We start from the raw sequence: 20,897 nt of genomic DNA on the forward strand, positions 1-20,897 counted from the left end.
CCTAGCTGCCCCTAAACTTGCTGGGGTTGTTATACACCTCTAAGGTTGCCCGTAAAAACTGGGGTTTGACTTTTCTCTAAACTCTTTGGAAATCAACTGAAAAAAAGAGGTATTATGCCACTCTGCCATGTGTTCTGGTAACTCCTTAATGGGCACATTATCCTGGCAACAGGAAACTTTGATCTAAAAAAATAGAAGTTCTTTAATACATTTTCCAAATGCTTTTATCCCTTATGGCTATAAGGGAAGGGGGGAGAGGGAGAGAGAGAGAGAGAGAGAGAGAGAGAGAGAGAGAGAGAGAGAGAGAGAGAGAGAGAGAGAATGAGAGAGAGTGAGAGAGAGAGAGAGAGAACAAACTAATGGAACCAGGGGAGTCCTGTGGCATTATAATGAAGTTTTAACTGTATGTATTTTCAAGATGACTTTAGAAACTACTTAAAAGTCTTTCCCCTGTGAGAGATTATTGCTTTTGGCTTTCAAATAGGGAGGCAGGGGAAAAAAAAAGTCAAGGAAAGCAGTATTTGTTTGGCTCTCAGCATCAGGCTCTGAAGATGGGCATAGCAAGAGGCCAAGCTGGGCTCTCAATGGTGAACCATACAGAAGGTTTATGTTCTGATTTAAGCCCCTTTAAAGACTGCTGGGCTTTATATAAAGGTATGGAAAGAGACGAGACAAAGGAAAAGCGAGATCTTCCTTCCACATCCATCCAAATGTCTTCCAGGTAGGGCTAGATGGTAGGCACTGTTCATGACTAGGTAAATGCATTGAGGGAAAATAAACAATGTCTTATATTTTTCAGTCTTGAACACCTCTGTACGCTTCATGTGGGTGGAGAAGTCTCTTCCTTTATACCTGGTTTTTATCACTTTTAAGTCAAAGGGAATTGTTCTGACAAAACTAGAGCCATGAGTTCAGGTCTCTTGGGAATGAATAAGCTTTCAGAGAGAGGGGGCATCTTGTTTCTTTCCGCCATCTCAGGTTAGGTTGTGCTGTTGGCCTGATCAAAAGAATGTGGAGGCATCAGTACCTATGTCCAGATTAGAGAAAATAAGGCAAATTTTATGCCCTACAGACAGTGGGTCAGTTCTGACATCCTGGGACAGTGTGTGCACAGCACGGGAAGAAGGCAGATAATTTTAAGGCAAAAGCAAAAGAGAAAGAAGAATCTGCAACCTAGAGGGGGTAGAAAAGATATAAAGAAGCTGGCTGAGCTTTGGGAAGTCACAAGTTGAACATCAGATGCTTCAAGAATTTGCAAATCACTTTTCTTCTACCTTTAGTGTCTTTGATCCCATGGTAAATCCTGTTTGTACCATGCCATCTGCAATTCCGAGCTTGTCTAAATTCAGCAGAAAAGGAGTGACCAGTGTCACATATGTGGCACCTGACCATTTCTTGAGATATTTTGGAGCCCAATCTTCATTGCCTCCACCAACAGTATCTAGGACAAAGTCAAACCTAGAAAGGAGAAAACCAAAAAAGTCTGGTAAACTTTTATTCTGAATATATTGAGAGTAAAGCAACATTTTTATAATCAAAGTTTGAGTTTTGCCACATATACTTCAGTGACAACTAAAAGATAAATCTGTTGAAATAAAGCTCTGATACCCAATCTCTACTGTGAGGTTTTCCTCCAAGTGCAGAGTATTCAAGAATTGGTCAAATGTAACCCACTGTGTTATTTCGTTTCTTAAGGTTTTCATTTCCTAACATTTTAGTTCTAATACAGTTAAGAACTGGTTTAGTTTTGGAGAAAATAATCAGGGGTGCTGCCATTCACCCACATATAACACTCAAGTCACTGTCTATTATAAACAAGAAAGATTTTCATTCTCAAATGTCAGTCTTCTCTCCTAGGACTTGGTTATAAAATTTGACTTTTTGAATTTCCTCACATGGGTATTTTTGGTTTGGTTTCATATAAGAAAAACATCACTGGTGAGTCCAAGCACCACTCCATAATAATCTTTCATGACCCCAAAAGTGCTTTATTTCATCAAATGTCATATTATCCTAGAACTCAGAGAATAACATTTGAGAATAAATTCCTGGAGCAAGGATGTTTGCCATGCTGTGCAGGCTGTCACTGTATTGTTTTTAAATGTAAACAACAGAGGCTAAAGATCTGGAACTAGAAGTCTTAAAAGTTTAGTCAAAATCCCAACACGTTTACAGATGAGGAAACTGAGGTCCAAGGCTCTTTTATCTTGTACAAGATCACTAGGGTAGTACCAAAGTAGAATTCGAACTCTAGGTCTCTGTTCAAAGCTAGTGCTACCAGACCATGCTTAATTTATCCAACCAAGAATAAAGTTCCTAAATTAAATCAAGAGGTATATATGGTCATAGATCAGTTCTTCATCACTGAGTTAGAAAAGAATAGTAGTCAAAAAATCTGAGTCTGAATCCCAGTTCTATTTTGTGAAGGAAAAAATTCCTTCCTCTCTCAAGGCATCAGTTTCGTCTTCTGTAAAGTTCAGCTAAATGACTTCTAAAAGCCCTTCCAGTTTTATATCTATGATCCTACAGGTCAAGGACCTGGAGTATAGCCAATATAAATGCTTTAACCACCTCACTGTATAAGAGGGAAGATCACATGATCATTCCATAAGGGTGGCGCTGGAATGAATCTTCAGACTCTCCTCACCCTTTCCTCATTTTATAGGTCAAAGGAAGTTAAATGATTTGAACAAAACCATACAATTAGTATGCAGTAGAGACAGGATTCAAACGCTGCAATCTTTGTTTTCAACCAAGTATTTTTTTCCAATGAATATCAAAAGATGCCAAAAGATCACTACCATACTACCATGTAAGAGAAAGTAAGACCAAAATTGCTTTTTCATAAATCTTTTCTTTTCCCAGCTTCATCAAATGATGAAGTCAGATAGTGGAACCCTTGATCCTCCCACTGATTCTGAATAACAACTTATGTCACTGTATGGGGAATAGTACAAAAGGTGGTAAACAAAGGCTAATGGATATCAAGTCCTATGGATTGCAGTTTAATTAGTTAATGTTCCCAGGATTGAAGAAGGAGCTGTTCACTGGCTGATTTCTTAAAATGAAGCAATATCTGGAAGTTATTCTACTCTCTTGAAAAATAATGGTCTAAAAAAAAAAGAAGAAAGAAAAATAATGGTCTAATAGTGACATAAAAAATACAAAGCAGACGGCCTATCAGCCTGAGGGAGTCCCACTGGTCTTAGTCCAAAGTTGCTTTCCCAAGGGTCCCAAAACAGGAGTGACCAAGAAAATGGCCAGCTCAGTCTCGCCACTATGTAAGAAACCAATGGACCAACCATGGGCTACAGCTGCTTTCACAGACTCACAACCTTGGAGCCTAGCATCAGCTGAGGCATGTGAGTAACAGAGGCCTCCTCAGCATGGGCTTCAAGGGAAGAGGTGTGACCCTGGCTTCTTTCCTCTATTCTCTAAGACGGTGTAAATTTGGATCAATCATTCCTAGTAACATTTTATCAGTTGAAATGTAACATCTATTTTGCACCCTAAGGTCCAGACAACCTAACATCTAACAGCGGAGACTTGCCACATGGGTTGTCTCCCACCTAGAACATGAGCTCCTTGACAGCAAGGCTTGACTTCTTTTTGTATTTGCATCTCCAGGGCTTAGGGCAGTGCTCTACACATAGCAAGTAGTGAATAAGGGCAGCTAAATGAGAGAAAGGATGGAGTGCTGGCCTGATTCAGGAAAACTCATCTTCTTGAGTTTAAATCTGGCCTCAAGACACTTACTAGCTATGTGACCCTGGGCAAGGCAGTAGTCTTGTTTTCTTCAGTTACCTCCTCAGTCAAATGAGTAGGAGAAGGAAATGGAAAATCACTATCCTTGCCAAGAAAACCCCAAATGAGGTCACAAAGAATGGGACACAGTTGAAAAATTATTGACCTTAATGAGACTCCAATGAGATAAGTGATGTAAAGCACAATGCAAACCTTACAGTGCAATATAAATATCTACTATAATTATACTACATCCTTCAAAGAATTGCTGTGAAGAAAGCAATGTGTGAGCCATAAAGTGTTATAGAAATATGGCCTATGAAAATATGAATTATAGAAATTATAAGTATAGAAATATGGATTATAAAAATAATAATAAATAGCTATGATCTGGCACATGACAAATTAACAGCAAAAATATATTTTCTCATTTTCAGTGCAATGAGAATTGGTGGCTTTGTCCTAAGAGCAAAGTTTAGAAAAAGAAAACCCTTTGCGCACCCTTGGTAATGCCTACATGACAGCTGTGGAACTATTCAACTTACTGTCTCGGCTGAAGTCTTGCCCTGGAAAGCTGCCGACCTTAGAGCATTTACAGAAATGGCTCTTGCTCAGCTGAAGGAGAGTGGAAGGGTTAGAACTATCTGGACATCTGGGGTTTGCTTGGTAAACATCAAGCAAACACATGAAACTTGAATTCAGGCAAACACAGAACTCTGGCAACTCTGTGTTGCCATTTAAACACTGACCCTCTTTTTGTTTCTGTTTGGACTCATGAAGTCAAAACGCAGGGAAGGAGGGAGGAAGGGAGAAAATATGCATTTCATAAGCCCCTAGTATGTGCTGAGGGCTTTACAAACAGCATTTCATTTGGTCCTCATAACCCCCATGCAAAGCAGGTGCTGTCACTGTGCCCATTTAACAGTGGAGGAAATTGAGGTACAGAGCAGTGAAGCGATTTGCCCAGTGTCACATAACTAGTCAATGACTAAAGCTGGAGAAGCACTAAAGTCTTCCAGCTTCTAGGTCAAGCACTCTGTCTGCTGAGCCTCCTTGCTGGAAGCAGGAAAAGAACAGGGGCTATGGTGATGATCACATATTATATAATTGACACTGCCTCACAGAGTACCCAGATCCTGTGAATATGGAAGACAAAGAATGGAATTCAGAGCCAGTCCTTCACACCTTTTCTTAAAACCTAACCACAGTGTAATGCTTTTGGAAAGGATGGCTGAAAAGCATGAGTCAAGTCAAATATTACCAGTAATTATCTAGAAACCACATAGATGTATTAAAAACAGCAAACAAGTTTAACTGACTTATGATACAAAGGCGATTTCTTTATAGAGACACCTATCTAAAGTTTTAACTGCAGACCAGAATGATGCTTAGTCACCAAGACCTCCCAGGCCCAGTCCACCCTTCTGTCTGCCTCTTCTCCCCAGTGTGAAGTGCACCCATACATACAGCTTTAGGGACTTCAAGTGTTCCTCCACATTTCCAGATTTGTAATCAATTACATCATCTGCTCCAAGGTTCTTTACTAGAGTGGCGGCATCCTTGGAACAAACAGCTGTCACGTGGGCACCCCATGCTTTCAGTAACTAGAAAATAATTTTGTAAAGGAAATAAATTTTTAAGAGTGGAAAGCAATAAACATGTCAGCTTAATCTCTGCAAGATATTAAGTGCCTAATTCTCAGGAGAACAAATGGAAGTCAGTGGTGAGAGAAGCCAAGTAAATGTTTGTTCACCAAGATAACCTCACAAAACAGATCTCATTTGCACATTGCTGTTGACTCACATTGTTAGAAAACAAACAAACCATAACTAATGCCAGGAAAGAAATATTCCACAACATTTCTCACTAGAGGGGTAATGTGGAGCAATAGACAGGGAGCTGGTCTCAGACCTGGGTTAAAGGTATGCCTCTGATGACCCTGGGCAAGCAGTGAAATAGTCAGACTTAGACAATCCTAACTCTGTAAAGCTGTAGAACAGATGCTCAACTCCACTAAGAGAGGGAAGGTCCTCTTTAGGAATTCACTATCCCAATGAAATCACAGGTCTGTTCTAACAAGAAAAATGAACAAAAGAGCCTTCATCTCAGTGGCAGATTCTAACCTAAGACTCACAATATGAAAGTTCAACCTTTAATACATATTGAGGGCTGTTAGGTGGCGCAGTGGATAGAGCACTGGCTTTGAAGTCAGGAGTACCTGAGTTCAAATCCAGCCTCAGACACTTAATAATTACCTAGCTGTGTGCCTTGGGCAAGCCACTTAACCCCATTGCCTTGAAAAACCTAAAAGAAAAAAAAATACATAATGACTTGTGTGTGTGCCCCTGGATAGGTAATTTGAATCTCTTGGAGCTTCAAGTCACACTCTGATTATACATGGCAGAGCAGCTGCTGGTCTACCATATTAGGAAAGGTTCTTCACCAGCAGTTATTCCTTACACTAATGAAATTATAGTCCTGGACTTTACCCCTCAATTTTTTTTAAATTAACAAAAGAAATGATCACAGAGATTTCTGTAACACTTTAAAGTTTATGATGCATTTTACATTTCTCATCTCCTTAAGTTTGACCTTGATGGCAATGTCTGAATCCTAAATTCCAACATTGCTAACACTTCTGTCCTCCTCTTCACTGAGAAGTGACTGCCTTGCCACAGCTCAAATATGCAGTCACCATCTCTTAGCTATTCAGTAAGGAACGAGGAGGGATTTATTACCTAAGTACTTATTAGCTCAAGTCATTACCTAGAAAAATAAAAATTTGTGTTTTAATACAACAGAAAGGACCAGAGGATCCTTTGGAGATCTAAAAGGGCCATTGGAGGTTATCAAGGAATTGGATTTGAAACCACACCCTCTTCCTCCAAACTCAGCACTTTCCATTTTAGGTTACTGCCCCTCTAAGGTATAGCAGTTTACTAAGCTTACTGCCTCCCATGTACATTACAGCAGTGATTCTCTATCTGGATTCTAGAAGAGTTTGTGAATAGATTCTGTGATGCTGATACAGGGTTGGGGATGGTGGAGGGAGAGGAATCTGCATCTTTATTTTCATTAACCTCAAAAGCATTTCCTCTAATTATGATTAACAGCAACAGAGTAAGTTAAGCCTTATTAGACTAGCACAAAAAAAGGTCAAGAATATTAAAAAAAAACTTCTGCATTTTATTACCTAGCCAATTACAGTGTTAGCAATATCTTTCAGCTTTCCTAAAGCTACCTGATTAGGGCTACTTGAAGATCATTGATTACTGATAACTAAGGCTGTATATATGCAATCTCCTGATAACTAAATATCATGGTAAGTCAGATGTTAACCTAGTCTATACAAGAATGTCACCAGAAACCTCTTTACCCTTATAAGCTCATAAAGTCACAAAAAAGGGTTTTGAAACCCCATGAGAACTTTTCCCATCTCCCTCAACCTACTTTCTCCAAGCAATAATACACACACACACACACACACACTAGCAACATAAAACAAATTCAAGGGTAAAATTGTCTAAAACATATTTTATTCAAGGGCTGAAGTTAAAAGTAACTTAAATATAATGGCATATTGCTTTCAAAAGTAAGTCCCCAATTAAATGCAAATGTGTTAAGAATATGTTCTAGGATAAAAAGCTCATTAGTGACCATCACTTCACCAATACTAAAATAAACCTGAAACTGTCAAGAAAAAAAGGAAATTGCTTTCTAACACCTACTTACATTGGGTGTGAGTGTGAAGAGGGGAAGGGAAAGAAAAAGGGAAAGAGTGAGAGTAACCACAAGCACACATTAAATCATTAGGAATAATTTATACCACATTTGTTGGCCCTTTTTTCCTTAAGAATTTAATAATTTTTCCCCCCACTTAGAGCTACTTAGCACTTTCACTTAATAAAGAATAACTGATCAAAAAGTTAAAACAAGCAATAATTTCAAAACTGGAAGTTTTTCCATCAAACTGTTAAGTTTCCTATCTTCCTCTCATTTCCAGATCCTTTTCTTTTGGATTTTCTTTCCCCCTCTATTATTAAGAGAATAAAAGAATCTGAAAATGTTAACACATCCCATATTAGTAAGTTATTTCTCCTTGAAGAATCGTTCTGGGAAGAGAAGATAATGTGTTATATTTCCTTTCTCAGGGCTCTACAGTATATCTATAAATTGAAGATTTATATATTTAAATGAATAAAAGGTATATAAAATGCTTTACCTGTGTAGCAAAGGTACCAATTCCACCTGAAGCTCCCAAAATCAAGATACTGTAATGCAAAAGAAATAATTATGAATAATAACATTCAGCAAGAATACAAGTCAATTAATTAGTGAACAGCAATAATATTGTGCTTCTATTGAAGCAGACACTCCTACCTCTCACTAAGCTACTCCCTGACAATTTGATAGTTTTTGTAAAGGGCATTAATTTAAGGTCACTATATTTTACTGGACTGGGTATATTTGCCAAAAGACACTGCTGATTTTAAAAAACTGATGAGTTCAAAAAGCTTGATGTGACTCACAGTGTGAGATGTTAGACACTGAACTTTGGCTACCAACTTGAAGGAGAGGGAGCAAACTTGTATTTGGAACCTTCACACTGGAGGTCCCTATGAAATTTTCATTGACATAAATCACAGGTTATTCAGTAGGTTTTTTTGGTACTATTACTAACACCAACTTTGATTTAGTTGCTCACTCTGAAATAAGAAATATCAATAGCTTGACTTGTAATCAAAGTAATACCTCTACTAAATTTTTTCTCAATTAGTTAATTTCAATTTCAAAGAATTTCAGAATTTTAAAGTTGGACCAAGGAAATCATTTAATCCTGACCCTCACTGTACAAATAAGGAAACTAGGGGATCAACTGACTTGCCATGGTCATGTAGCTTTTCAACTTTTTATGAAGGAAAAAGGCATTACTAAATCTATCTTGCAAATTTAAATTTTATTTTTTCCAATTACATGTAATGATAGTTTTCAACATTCATTTTCTGTAAGATTTTGAATTCCACATTTTTCTACCTCCTTCTTTTCCTTTCCCTTCCCTTTGGCAACGAGTAATCTGATATAAGTTATACAGATATAATCATGTTAAACATATTTTCATATTACTCAGAATGTGAAAGAAGAATCAGAACAAAAGGGGGAAAAACTACGAGAAATTTTTTCTCTGAATGTGGATGGCATTTTCCATCATAAATTTTTTAGAATTGTCTTTGATCATTGCACTACTGGGAAAAACTAAGTCTAGCATAATAGATCATTCTACAATAATAAATGCTGTTAACCACAGTATACTTTTTAAAAAGTCATAAAACCTTTTAACCCTGAAATTCTAATTAGGCACATATTCAAGAAGATTGGAGAGGAGAAATTCCTATATTATATAAGAGTATTTATTGTAGTACTTTTGGTAATAACAAATGACTGAGAGGAAAGTGGGTGCCCCTTTATTGGGTAAAGGTTAAACAAAATGCAGCTTATGAATGTAATGGAATATTATAATATGAGCAATTTGGAGAAACTTGAGAAAACTTATAGGAACTAACACATAACAAAGCAAGCAGAACCAGAATAATTGTTGGCATGATGACCATAATGACCATAATACTGAAAAGGAAAAGAACAATGAAAGATGTCAGATCTTTAATCAATGCAGTTTTCAGTCATGAGTTAAGAGAACTGATGGTGAAGCAGGTGATGTAATAGACCACAGGGGTGGAATGAAGTATAAACTTTTAGAAATGAACAATACTATATATACTTGTTAAAAGGAAAATTTATATTGGGAAAGGATGGGGAAGTGGGGGTGAAAGAGTGACTGAAGTGACAGTAATGAAGAAAACAGAAGAGGCTCAACTGCATTATTTAAAAATATTCACACAAGAAAATATTTTAATTACTGGCTTGCCCTTCTCCACAGGAGATGCAGTTAAATGAAATTAGCGTCAAGACTATATAATCTCTCTTCAACTTTATCTCCTACTCCCCACACACCTTCTGTGCCATCAAAATACTCAACTCATTATTCTCTAATCACATTAGGCATATTCCCGCTTCCATAGCCATGCTCAAAAATTGTTTTTCCTTCCTCCTACCCTAACACCAGGGGTGAACCTTTTTTCCTGCCAAGGGAAATTTGGATATCTATAACATCATTCACGGGTCAAACAAAATTATCAATTTAAAAAATTAGCCTGCTATATTTGATCAAACATTGATTCATATCCTAAAAGCTCCTACATTTATTGAATTTCTAGTCCTGCCTACAGTTGCCTTGGCAGTAACAGATTAAATGATTTCATGGGCCTTATGTGTTTCTGGGCCAATTCCCTACCCCTGCCTTATGTCAATCAATCCAAAAGTCCTCTTTTTTCTTGTCTTTGCCTGTCCTACTTTTCTTCAAGGTCCAGTGAAAGGCATTTCTCTACTTTGACGTCTGCTGTTCTTTCGATAATCACTGATTATATTTTGTGTGTATGTACATATTTATATATGTACATAATTAGATTTAGAGCTATAAAGGACCTAAAACACCATCCAGTCCAACCAAAGGATAAATAATCTTTATGTATGTATATACATATAAGTATTTTATATATATATGTGTGTGTGTGCACACATATTTATACACAGATCAAATTGAGAAACTGCTAACAGAAGCTCCCTATTTCACTGAAATTATAATTCAGTCCCTAACTCATTCATAAAGCTATAGGCAAGACAAATGGCAAACCTAGACCATCTCTCCATTGCCAAAGCACCAATTCTAATGTTTGATCACTCAAAGTCAAACATCGGTGAATTTATCAAGATAAATTCTTGAACTCCTGGACTGTGATAGTACTCAATCTTATAGTAGTGGATAGTCATGAAATAAACAGCAAAAAACATCTGATGCTAATGATTCATCACAATATCTTCTAGGAAAAGATTAGAAAATCCATCCTGCATTTATCCTACAAATGAGGCAGAGAGTAATTATTACATCATTACATAACTTTGAATGATTATGTTAGGAAAAACCAGCCTCAAACCTCATTAAATAACTTGTTCTGGTGTTTTTTGTTGCTTCACCATAAGAGCCCCTGAGAGCAGGCACTTTTTGTCTTGCTTTGTTTCTCAGTGGTTATAAAGAACCCTTGTATCCTAGATGTTCTTAATAAGTGTCTATTGAGGATAACAACCCAAAGAATCAAATTCAGCACTTTTTTTCTACTTAGCTGGGGAAAAGAACCACTTCCCCCAGGTAAATGGTCACAGATGTGTAAATCTGCATTCAAAATGAAATCCAATAAAGGGAATTTTGAAATTAGTTTATGTTTCTCAAGCTGAGAAACATGAATAGGAAAAACCTTATGCTATGTGAATGTAATGGATTAATATTATACCATAAGAAATGATGACTGGCACACTCAGTGAAACACAACTAGACATACATGAATGTATACAGACTGACATACACCAAATCTTGAGAAAACAATTTATAAAAAAAAAAAGACTACATCAATGTTAATGGAAAGAACAATAACAACAAAACCCCTGAATATTACAGCATTACAGTGCTCAAACTTGGCCTTAGAAGAAGAAATTAAAAAATATACTTTCTTGTTTTTGTGTAGAGGTGGGTTGCTTTTTTTTATTTTTTGGAAGAGAGGGAGAACAAAGAGGCTAGAAAGAAGCTTTTGGACAATGAGTGCCTACTATGAGTAGGCACAGAAAATATCTTGGGGATTTTATGTTTTGCTGTTTTTTCATCTTTGTTATAAGGGAAGTCTTGATGAGTAAGAGAAAGAGGATGTTGAGAAAGCAAAAAAAAAGAAGCAACAAAACAAAAAAAAAAAATAGAAGAATCCACTAGACTTTCAAGGAAATTTTTGATCAAGTGAGCTTTAGTCCTACTACTACCCATTACCTTGCCTGTCATTAAAATTCATGGAATAATAGAATTTTAGAACTGAAAAAAAGAGCCTTGGAGATAATTGGGTCAAATTCCCTAATTTTCTGCTTTTCCACAAACTATATTCTCATTCTCCAAATTAAAAGGGACAAATCAGATTCTGGCCAAAGAATCTCTCTCTCCAATTGTTCCCATTTAGACTGAGTGATCTTACCAAACTTACCATCATCTCCCTTTCTCCTCTCAATCCAAAAATAGAAAAATCTGAGCTTGGGAACTCACTGTTAACAGGGATGTGGCTGTTATAGCAAGGACATGTTCTCCAACTTGAAGAGCTTATCTCCAAGTCCTGTCTGGTGTACTCAAAGAGAGAAGGCCCAAAGCATTCTGAGATTCATTTCCACTTGGGAGCTATTCTTTAGCCTCTCAATAGGGCCCCTCAGCAAAGCCTGAACCTCTTACTGGAGACTTCAGTTCACAATGCAGCCACCTGATGGCACCCAAAATGAAAAAAGAACAGCTGACTGTTGAGGCTCGGCACAATGACTCTGTTTAGGGCCAACCCAAGGGATAGGCTTTCTCTTAAGGTCCTGACTCTTTCAGGTTGTAGAGGTTCATTAAGAATATATGTTTATTAAAAAAAAAAAAAGAATATATGTTTATGCAAAGAAAGTCTTCTAACTTTCTATTACCGTGATCTTTACAATATAATTTTCAGGTAGGGCTAAATTTATTCACTGTTCAGGTCCTCAGTTTTTTGCTTTAGCAATTATTTAATTAAGGAGTAGCTATTTTAATGAAACTATTAACCAAAACATTTTCAAGTTAAATACTATGATCCTTACATTAACAGTAAGCAGACATTTAGCATTCTCAGTTTTTCTGACTGTATTCTTTGACCTATTGACTTAAAACAAAGGAAGGAGGATACTGTAGTTTGTTAGTCATTTAATGTTTCATTTTTATGTAACTGATTTAGTCTATCACTGTCATAACTATACATTAACTTGAATAAAATTATACTTTGTCTTGTGTTTTCCTAATGAAAAAGACAGAGAAAATACAGTTAAACATATTTTATTTTTAAAATGATTGTGAAATCACATGTACTGTATAAATAAAAATAAATTAAATTTCACTGATAAAAAAAAAGAATATATGCTTATGGGGCAGCTAGGTAGCACAATGTATCCACTGGCCTTGGAGTCAGGAGTACCTGAGTTCAAATCCAACCCCAGACACTTAATAATTACCTAGCTGTGTGACCTTTGCAAGTCACTTAACCCCACTGCCTTGCCAAAAAGAAAAAAACCTAAAAAAAAATAAACGAAATATTTATATTAAAAAAAGAATATATGCTTAAATAAACCAAAAAAAAAAATCAGGGCTGCAAATAAATCCAGTGGCATGGCTAAATGGAGCTTGTTTTATTTTTAGGGTTTTTTTTTTTGGCAAGGCAAACGGGGTTAAGTGGCTTGCCCAAGGCCACACAGCTAGGTAATTATTAAGTGTCTGAGGCTGGATTTGAACTCAGGTACTCCTGACTCCAGGGCCAGTGCTCTATCTACTGCACCACCTAGCTGCCCCAGCATGGCTAAATGAATAAGGATGCCAGGAAGATGATTTCATGATTTATACTTCACAGTGGGTTGGGAAAATTGGTTGACCCTCCCAAGCTCTTTTGAGGGAAATAGAAAAGATTTCTGATAGTTCCCAAAAGAGCCCTTCAGATGGATGTTCCCTGGCAGATTATAAATTCATTCTCAACAAATCTGAGATGGGCACTTTCCCAGGAAACATATTTGTTATGGTGGACACACTGAATGTGATGAGCACCAGGCAGTATCACTGGAAACAAAATTAACTATTCTGCTCATTGAGAAGTGGGAAATGCCTGGTCACTGACATTGGTGTTTCAGAATCGGTCTTCTAGGTGGCCAGAGTTCTGAATAGTAACAATCGTGATCAAAGTGGAGACCAAACTGTAAGAAGGGATAAGCAGATGAGAAACATTGAGATAATGACAGCTCCAATTAGAATAACTAGAGGCTAGAAATGAATTTTTATGAGGTAGAAAGAAAATCTTCATAGCACTATGACTTCGAAACCAAAGAATAAACAAGGATAGAGGAAGGGACAGCCAGCTGGAGAGCTGGCTCAGGAGAATGAGGAGTGAAAAAAGACCCTAAGATTTAGCAATTAAGTTAGTAAGTTAGTTGGTAACCTCTGAGAGAACCATCAAGAGAAGTTTTTGTCCTTTCATTTCCAATGAAAATAAATGAGATAATCTTTAGTCCCATTTGGATCATCAGTCCATCTACTACAAAAATTGACAGAGGGAAGGGAGTTGAAATAAAACAATTTATACAAGAACAGCAACTGTGTGTCAAGAAAAACAACTTAGAAAGACAAAATCTATACAATGACCAACGTTCATTCTCAAAGAAGACCCATGCCATCAGGGAGGTGATGCCATGGCAAACACATGAATTAGATTTGAATGAGTGGGGAATGTGCTAAGTCACTGTCCTCCTTTTCTTCTCCAGAGTCATCTGGGTCCAGTGGCCAGATATGAATCAGGATGACTAGAGATGGTTCTGGATGTGAACATCAGGGTTAAGTAACTTGCCCAAGGCCACACAGCTAGTACATGTCAAGTCCTGACACCAAAGTCAGTGCTTTATCCACCACATCACCTAGCTGTATGAGAATCTGTAATGAACAACAAACCTACCTCCTCACAGAAAGGTGAAAGAAACACCAGGTATAGAAAGAGAGAGAGAAAGAGAGATATTAGGCATGGCCATTTTGCTTGACTATGTTTATTTCTTAAAAGTCCTTTTTTCTGCATAACTTTTTTCTAGGCTTTTTAACTTGGGGTAGTTTTGAGAGCTGAGAGGAAAACGGAGGACATTCAGAATGGAGTAAAGACAAGCAGGATGGTTTTGAAAGTTATGAGTAGAGATTATTAAATATTTTTAAAAGTCAAACTGTAAAAAATGAGGACTTACAGTTTCATAAAAATTAAATGTTTTCCTGGGTAAATGGAAATGGCCTTTGTGTTTTCAAATTTGGAGTTTAAAAATATTTTAAATAATTTTAAGACTACCATCATGCCTACCATCATCACAGTACCCTGATAGTGAGAACTATCATAAATACACACACACACACACACACACACACACACACACACACACACACACACACATCACCTGGTCTGGATTTTTGTTGCTCTGATATGCCAACCTCCAGGTCACTCTCTGCTTATGCAGACTTCAGACCATAGTTCACTACCTAGTTCTCTACCATAATCCCTAACTTGAATTTTGGAAGCAGAGAGGAAAATATAAAAATACACACATAGAGAGATATAGATGTAGATATAAAGAAATATATAAAAATCACAGGCATAAGATATAGACATATAGACAGATTTAGATGTAAAGATAGAAGTACATGTAGGCATATATAAAGATATATAGATATACAGTACATGTAGACATATACAAAGATAAAATAAAGATATATAGACATAAAGATTTTATCTCCAAATATAGATATTAAGATATATTGACAGATAGATATCCTTGATAGACCATTTAATAACTTTTTCAATTTCAAAAACATTAACTAAAATAGAAGGGGAGGCATTAAGGTTTGCAAAGAGCTTTATATGTATTTACTCCTCAAGACAACTCTGTGAAGTAGATGCTCTTATTATTTTCATTTTGTAGATGAGGAAACTGAGTCTGAAGGCAATTAAGTGACTTTCCCAGGGTCACATACCTGGAAAATGCTTGATTACGATGGCAACAAGATTTGAACTCTAGTCTGATTCTAAGACAATACTCTTCACTACACTACCTAGGTACCCAGAAGGATGGTGATATCTCAGAACAGACCATTACTAATAACTGAGGTACCTCCATGATTCTGTACTCAGAAGACTGCCACTGGGTCACAATTTCTTTTCCTTTCATTTTCCCCTTTGTCTTATTGTTCAGTCTGCAAATTCACCACAACCTCAAGTCCCTCTATATTCCCTCCCCTTCCTTTCATTATTTCTGGTCTGGTCTTGGGCTTCTCTTCAAATGGACACGATTCCATGATCTATACCCCAGAATTCCTTGACTCCCCTGCTCTACTGACATTGCCCTACATCAATCTTCAACAGGCTACCCCTGAGGCACCAATACAGAAAACATATAGATATGTTCACTAAAGTCTTCTAAAACAGATGTCAAATTCAACTAGAAATTGGAACCATTAAGCCACACATTATAAATTGATTTAGAAAACAACATATTAATATTACCTGCTTTATTATATTTTCACTTATTCTGTAAATGGTTCTCAATTACATTTTAGTCTGTTTCAGTTGCACTCAAAAGTATTGTCTGGGGGTGGCTAGGTGGCACAGTGGATAGAGTACCAGTCCTGGAGTCAGGAGTACCTGAGTTCAAATTCAGCCTCAGACACTTAGGCCACCTAGCTGTGTGGCCTTGGGCAAGCCACTTAACCCCATTTGTCTTGCAAAAAAAAAAAAGTATTGTTTGACAATTCTATTCTAGAAGCTATCTTACACAGAGTCCAAGTCAAAATTCCCTGTTCAACTGATCAATCAACACATTTATTAGGCACTTTCTATCTGTCAGACCCTATGATAAATGCTTTAGATGTCAAGGCCATTCAGTACAATCTGTACCAGAAGAGGCATTCTCTCTATAATTTACTTTAGTAGATATGGAGTTTTTTCATGAAGACCTCTAATGAGAGGAAACTCACCATAACTGTATTAGTTTCTATTTCTATTTCCTCCATCTTTTCCACAAGAGTATCATGAGACTTGGTCAAATGCTTTGGTTAAAATCAGAGAAACTGAATCTAAAGCATTCCCTCAGTCTATTTGTCTCATGATCCCGACAAAAAGGAAATTAGATTAATCTGGTAGAATCCATTCCTGATGAAGCCATACTGACCCTTTGTCATCATGGATTCCTTATTTTACAGGTTCACAAGTTCTGACATTTATAATACATTTTTTTTTTAGGTTTTTGCAAGGCAAATGGGGTTAAGTGGCTTGCCCAAGGCCACACAGCTAGGTAATTGCTAATTGTCTGAGACCAGGTTTGAACCCAGGTACTCCTGACTCCAGGGCCAGTGCTTTATCCACTATGCCACCTAGCCTCCCTTCATTTATAATACATTTAAGACTTTGACAGAAATTGAAGTAAAAGATCAATGATCTATAGCTTACAGTTTCCACCCTCTTCTGTTTTGAAGATCAGGATACATCCTTTTTAACCCCTCCCAATGCTCTCCAAGATCAAGGAATGCCTTAACCCTATTTCCAAAAGATGTCATTTATAAATGATACTGCCCTAATTGTATTGCACTTTAAAACAAAACCAAGTCTCTTTGGTGAAATCAAAAGCAGCATCAAAGAAACTGGTCTCATTATTGCTATCATCCCTAGAAAAAGAAAGTCAATTTAAAATCATATTGCTTAGACTGACCAATCTGTCATATAAGACATTCTACTTTGTAAAAAAAAAAAAAAGTAAATATATACATTGCACATGTGTACGTATATATATTTTAATCAATTTTCTGTAGCATTCATATAGTCTACACACACACACACACACACACACACACACACACACACACACATCTACATACTACCTTTATGGCTCTATTAAGCTTCAATAGATAAGTGTCAATCTACTTGAATGGAGCTAGGTCACAGGAAATCCCCACACTACCAAACTGGAGATCTTTTGCATATTCATATACTTCCATCTACTGATTCATTTATATTCTATAGAGTCAGATTTAATACTGAAAATGGGCAACGAGCTGGGTTCAGATTTGAATAGAAAGTCACTTGGCAAATTATACAGTTTACAATAATCCCAAGATGCTCATTAATGTAAAAATCATTTCTTTAATGTCAATATTATCCCAGTGAGGTCATATGATTGCAATTCACTGGAATGCCATGACCTTGTAAGATCACTGCCAAAAGCAATGGAAAGATACACAGGAGGCAGCAGGATGTTAATGATGACTTTACCTTCAAAGTAGTGAAAAAAAACATTATGGATGACATGGATGACTAGAGAAAGAAGGTTAGTTATTAACTGCAGAGGAAGAATGAAAGCTCAGGGATCAAAAGTGCTAGTATAGTATTCCTAAATCATTAAAAGTAGGAGAAGACCACCAAGAACATGAATCCTCTATGGAGAATTTAGGGAAAGATAGAGACATGGAGGGGATCATAATCTGCAACAGGGAAGGAATTATACATAGCAGCAAAACCAGGAAATACATCCTTCAACATAACTGTAGACGGGGGAGAATTAAATCTGGGTCGGCCACCCACTAAGTGTGTAATGTTAAACAAATCCCTTGAACTTTCTGGGTCCATATTTCCTTATCTAGTAAAAAAAAAAAAAAAGAAGAGACCTGGATTAGGTAATTTAACATTCAATGATAGTGAAAGATTTATATGAGATGAAAAATAGAGAGAAACTAAAACCTCAATTTATCTTTGGGCTACTCCTTTATTTCTACCTGTCTTTTTTTTTAAATTTTTTCTATAAATATACTTTAGCAACAAAATCAATTTTGGTTTCTTTATCATTCTGATTTCACCTGCTATTTAGCCCTTACATGCCATTTCTTCCCTGAGTGCTTTGTGATTATTTATTCATTGTTATTTGGAAGCCTAAGAGACAGATCATCATCATCATCATTATCATCTTACCCATTTTGCCAAGAGAGAAACATGGGTGTATACAATGAGTCATCAAGAGGGCAAAGCCTCAAGCTTTTGCATAGCACTAGAACATTATGCCAACTATGTGAGTGGGAGTCAACCTGGCATCATAGAAATAACCCTGGAGTCAGGAGACCTCCCTTCGATCTTAGTCCTAACACTGCACTTGCTGCATTACCCTTGGAAATCCTAGAATCCCTCTGAGCTAGTCTTATCTAAATATTGAGGAATTAGAATGAACGGGTACAGAATAAAGGGAGCAGATCCATGAGAATGCTACATACATTAAAACAATGTAAAATCAATGAAAAGAACACTAAACTAAGTGAAGAGATAGGGGGCACATTTATCAGATCTGGGAATTTCGAGAACAAAATATTGCTTATAGTCAGTACCTGTTAGTTGTGATTCTGGGAGTGATACTGGGAGTTAGAGTGATTCTGGGAGCAGGGAATAGGTGATACTCAGTAGAATATAATTTGCTTAAAGGTGATGATATTTTGCATTTTTATCCCCAGAAACAGGCATGCATAAAGGCCAAAGAGCTGGCTTCAAAGCCACAAGACCCAGGTTCAAGTCTCACCTTTGACTCACTTTGGCTCCCTTTCTTTAGGACTCAATTTGTAGAGATGTTTATCTGTGGTGGTAACAATAGTTCAAAATAACAGCTAATATTTATGATGTGCCAATCAGAATTAATCACATTACCACTGTTATCTCATCTGATGCATCTAACCATCTTGAGATGGAGATATTATTCTAATTCCCATTTTTTACAGACAAGGAAACTGAGACTAGTAGAGGTTAAGGGACTCATTCACAGTCATACAGCTAGTGAGTCTCTGAAGCCAGACTTGAACTGTAAGAATCTTCCTTGATTACAAGTCCAACCTTCTATCCACTGTACCATTCAAGCTGAATTTCCTCATGTGGGAGCTGTCTCATCACCATCTCTATCCTCAATGTCTGACCCAGAGTAGGTATTTAATAAATGCTTACTGACTGGTATCTGGAAATAACTAGTATGTAAAAACAAAGAGCAGCAATAAATCGTCTTCAAATAAAAGAAAATAACAAAGAGACTCCTCCCACACCCCACTCCAAAAGGAGAAGTTGTATTGGAAGATTTCTGATGTTCCTTTCAACTCTGATTCTGTGCAAAGAAATTGGTATTCTTTGATACAGCTGAGCCTATATGTGTGTTCTCAAGTCTCTTTAAAGAGAGATGCATTTCACCTTCATGATTTTCCCCAGTTACACCAACGGTACATGAAAGCCACAAAATAATTTTATATTCTGTCATGAATACATTTTTTGGCATGAATGTCAATCTATTAAATCCTAAAGGCTTTTGTGGAGCTCAGTAACAAAAGAGGCCCCAAGACTACAAATTAAAACACCACAGAAACAAAGAAACTCTCAGAAATAGGGAGAAAGCTGGAAAAGTCTATTCTTGTGTTTCTAGTCCATCTCTCAGCATGAAAATAGATGAAAGGAGACAAATTGCAGGGAAGCCATAAATGATTTATAAATGGACTAACTTAATCCTATAATCAAAAGAGATGAATCACTTTTAAAAAAATGCCTGATAAGGCATGTTATGAGGGGCAAAGAACCAATCATACTATGACCAGTAGAACATGTAAATTAAATAAAAGTGTTGCCTTTTAGCCAAGGTCCTGAGCCACAGAAACAGAATCATCCATGATTATTACTTGGGCCTAGTACCTTAGATTTTTATGGTGTCATAAATCAGCCTATTCTTAGGATTGAACTACGAAAATTCTCTAAATTCACTATATTTATTTTCAAGGGTTTAAAGTAAGAAACAAATTTCTCTCTTGGAATATGAAGGGGCCTGGCAGACAGATATAAGGTATAGCTTTTCCTATCAGGAGACGAATTTTAAGCAGGACAAGAAAAATCCCTAGTGCTTTTTGATATAACCAATACATAAACAAAATGCTAGCAGATTTTTTTCTATGACCAAGAAGAAAATTTACATAAGGAAACTTATTAAAACATCTTATTAATTCTGAAAGCCTTATGTTATCTATGTATTCCTACTGAATAAATCATTAAAATTAATGGATGGGCTGTTGTCTGATATAAAAAAAAATTTCACTAGCAGGTCTCATATCAAAATGTGAGGACAAAAATGACATATTGTATGATAACAGAATCCAGAGATTAAATTTTTCCTCTAATTCATTGAAGTTCAGTTCTTATATATAATCATTTTAATAAAGGCAAGGAACAAAAGGGAAAAGAGAAATAAACTCCACTGTTAATCTGTCAAGCTTTGTCTTAAAAAGTGCATTGTTTTCACAATGCCTCTTATATCCCTTAAAGAAATCCTAAATATAGATTAACCAACTTGCCTAAAGTTATGCTGCTAGTAATTAGGGATTAGGGTATGATGCCAAGAACATTAGAATTGAGAGTCAGGGGGTGAAC

General features: G+C 36.6%; 1 protein-coding gene across 3 annotated transcripts in view; it reads right to left on the reverse strand.

Annotated features, from left to right (window-relative positions):
• Nucleotides 1-20,897, reverse strand: part of RTN4IP1 (reticulon 4 interacting protein 1) — a 69,532-nt gene that overhangs the window by 27,959 nt on the left and 20,676 nt on the right. For all 3 annotated transcript variants that reach the window (XR_012468505.1, XM_074187273.1, XM_074187274.1), the window contains exons 5-7: nt 7,967-8,015; nt 5,212-5,348; nt 1,275-1,458 (exon numbers count right to left, since the gene is read on the reverse strand). Coding sequence is in view for 2 of the 3 variants with exons in the window: in XM_074187273.1 (XP_074043374.1) it covers nt 1,275-1,458; nt 5,212-5,348; nt 7,967-8,015 (370 nt within the window). In the remaining variant the exon portion in view is untranslated. The remainder of the gene's footprint in view (nt 1-1,274; nt 1,459-5,211; nt 5,349-7,966; nt 8,016-20,897) is intronic.

This window comes from Macrotis lagotis, chromosome 5 (assembly GCF_037893015.1).
Source record: "Macrotis lagotis isolate mMagLag1 chromosome 5, bilby.v1.9.chrom.fasta, whole genome shotgun sequence".
Lineage (NCBI taxonomy): Eukaryota > Metazoa > Chordata > Mammalia > Peramelemorphia > Peramelidae > Macrotis > Macrotis lagotis.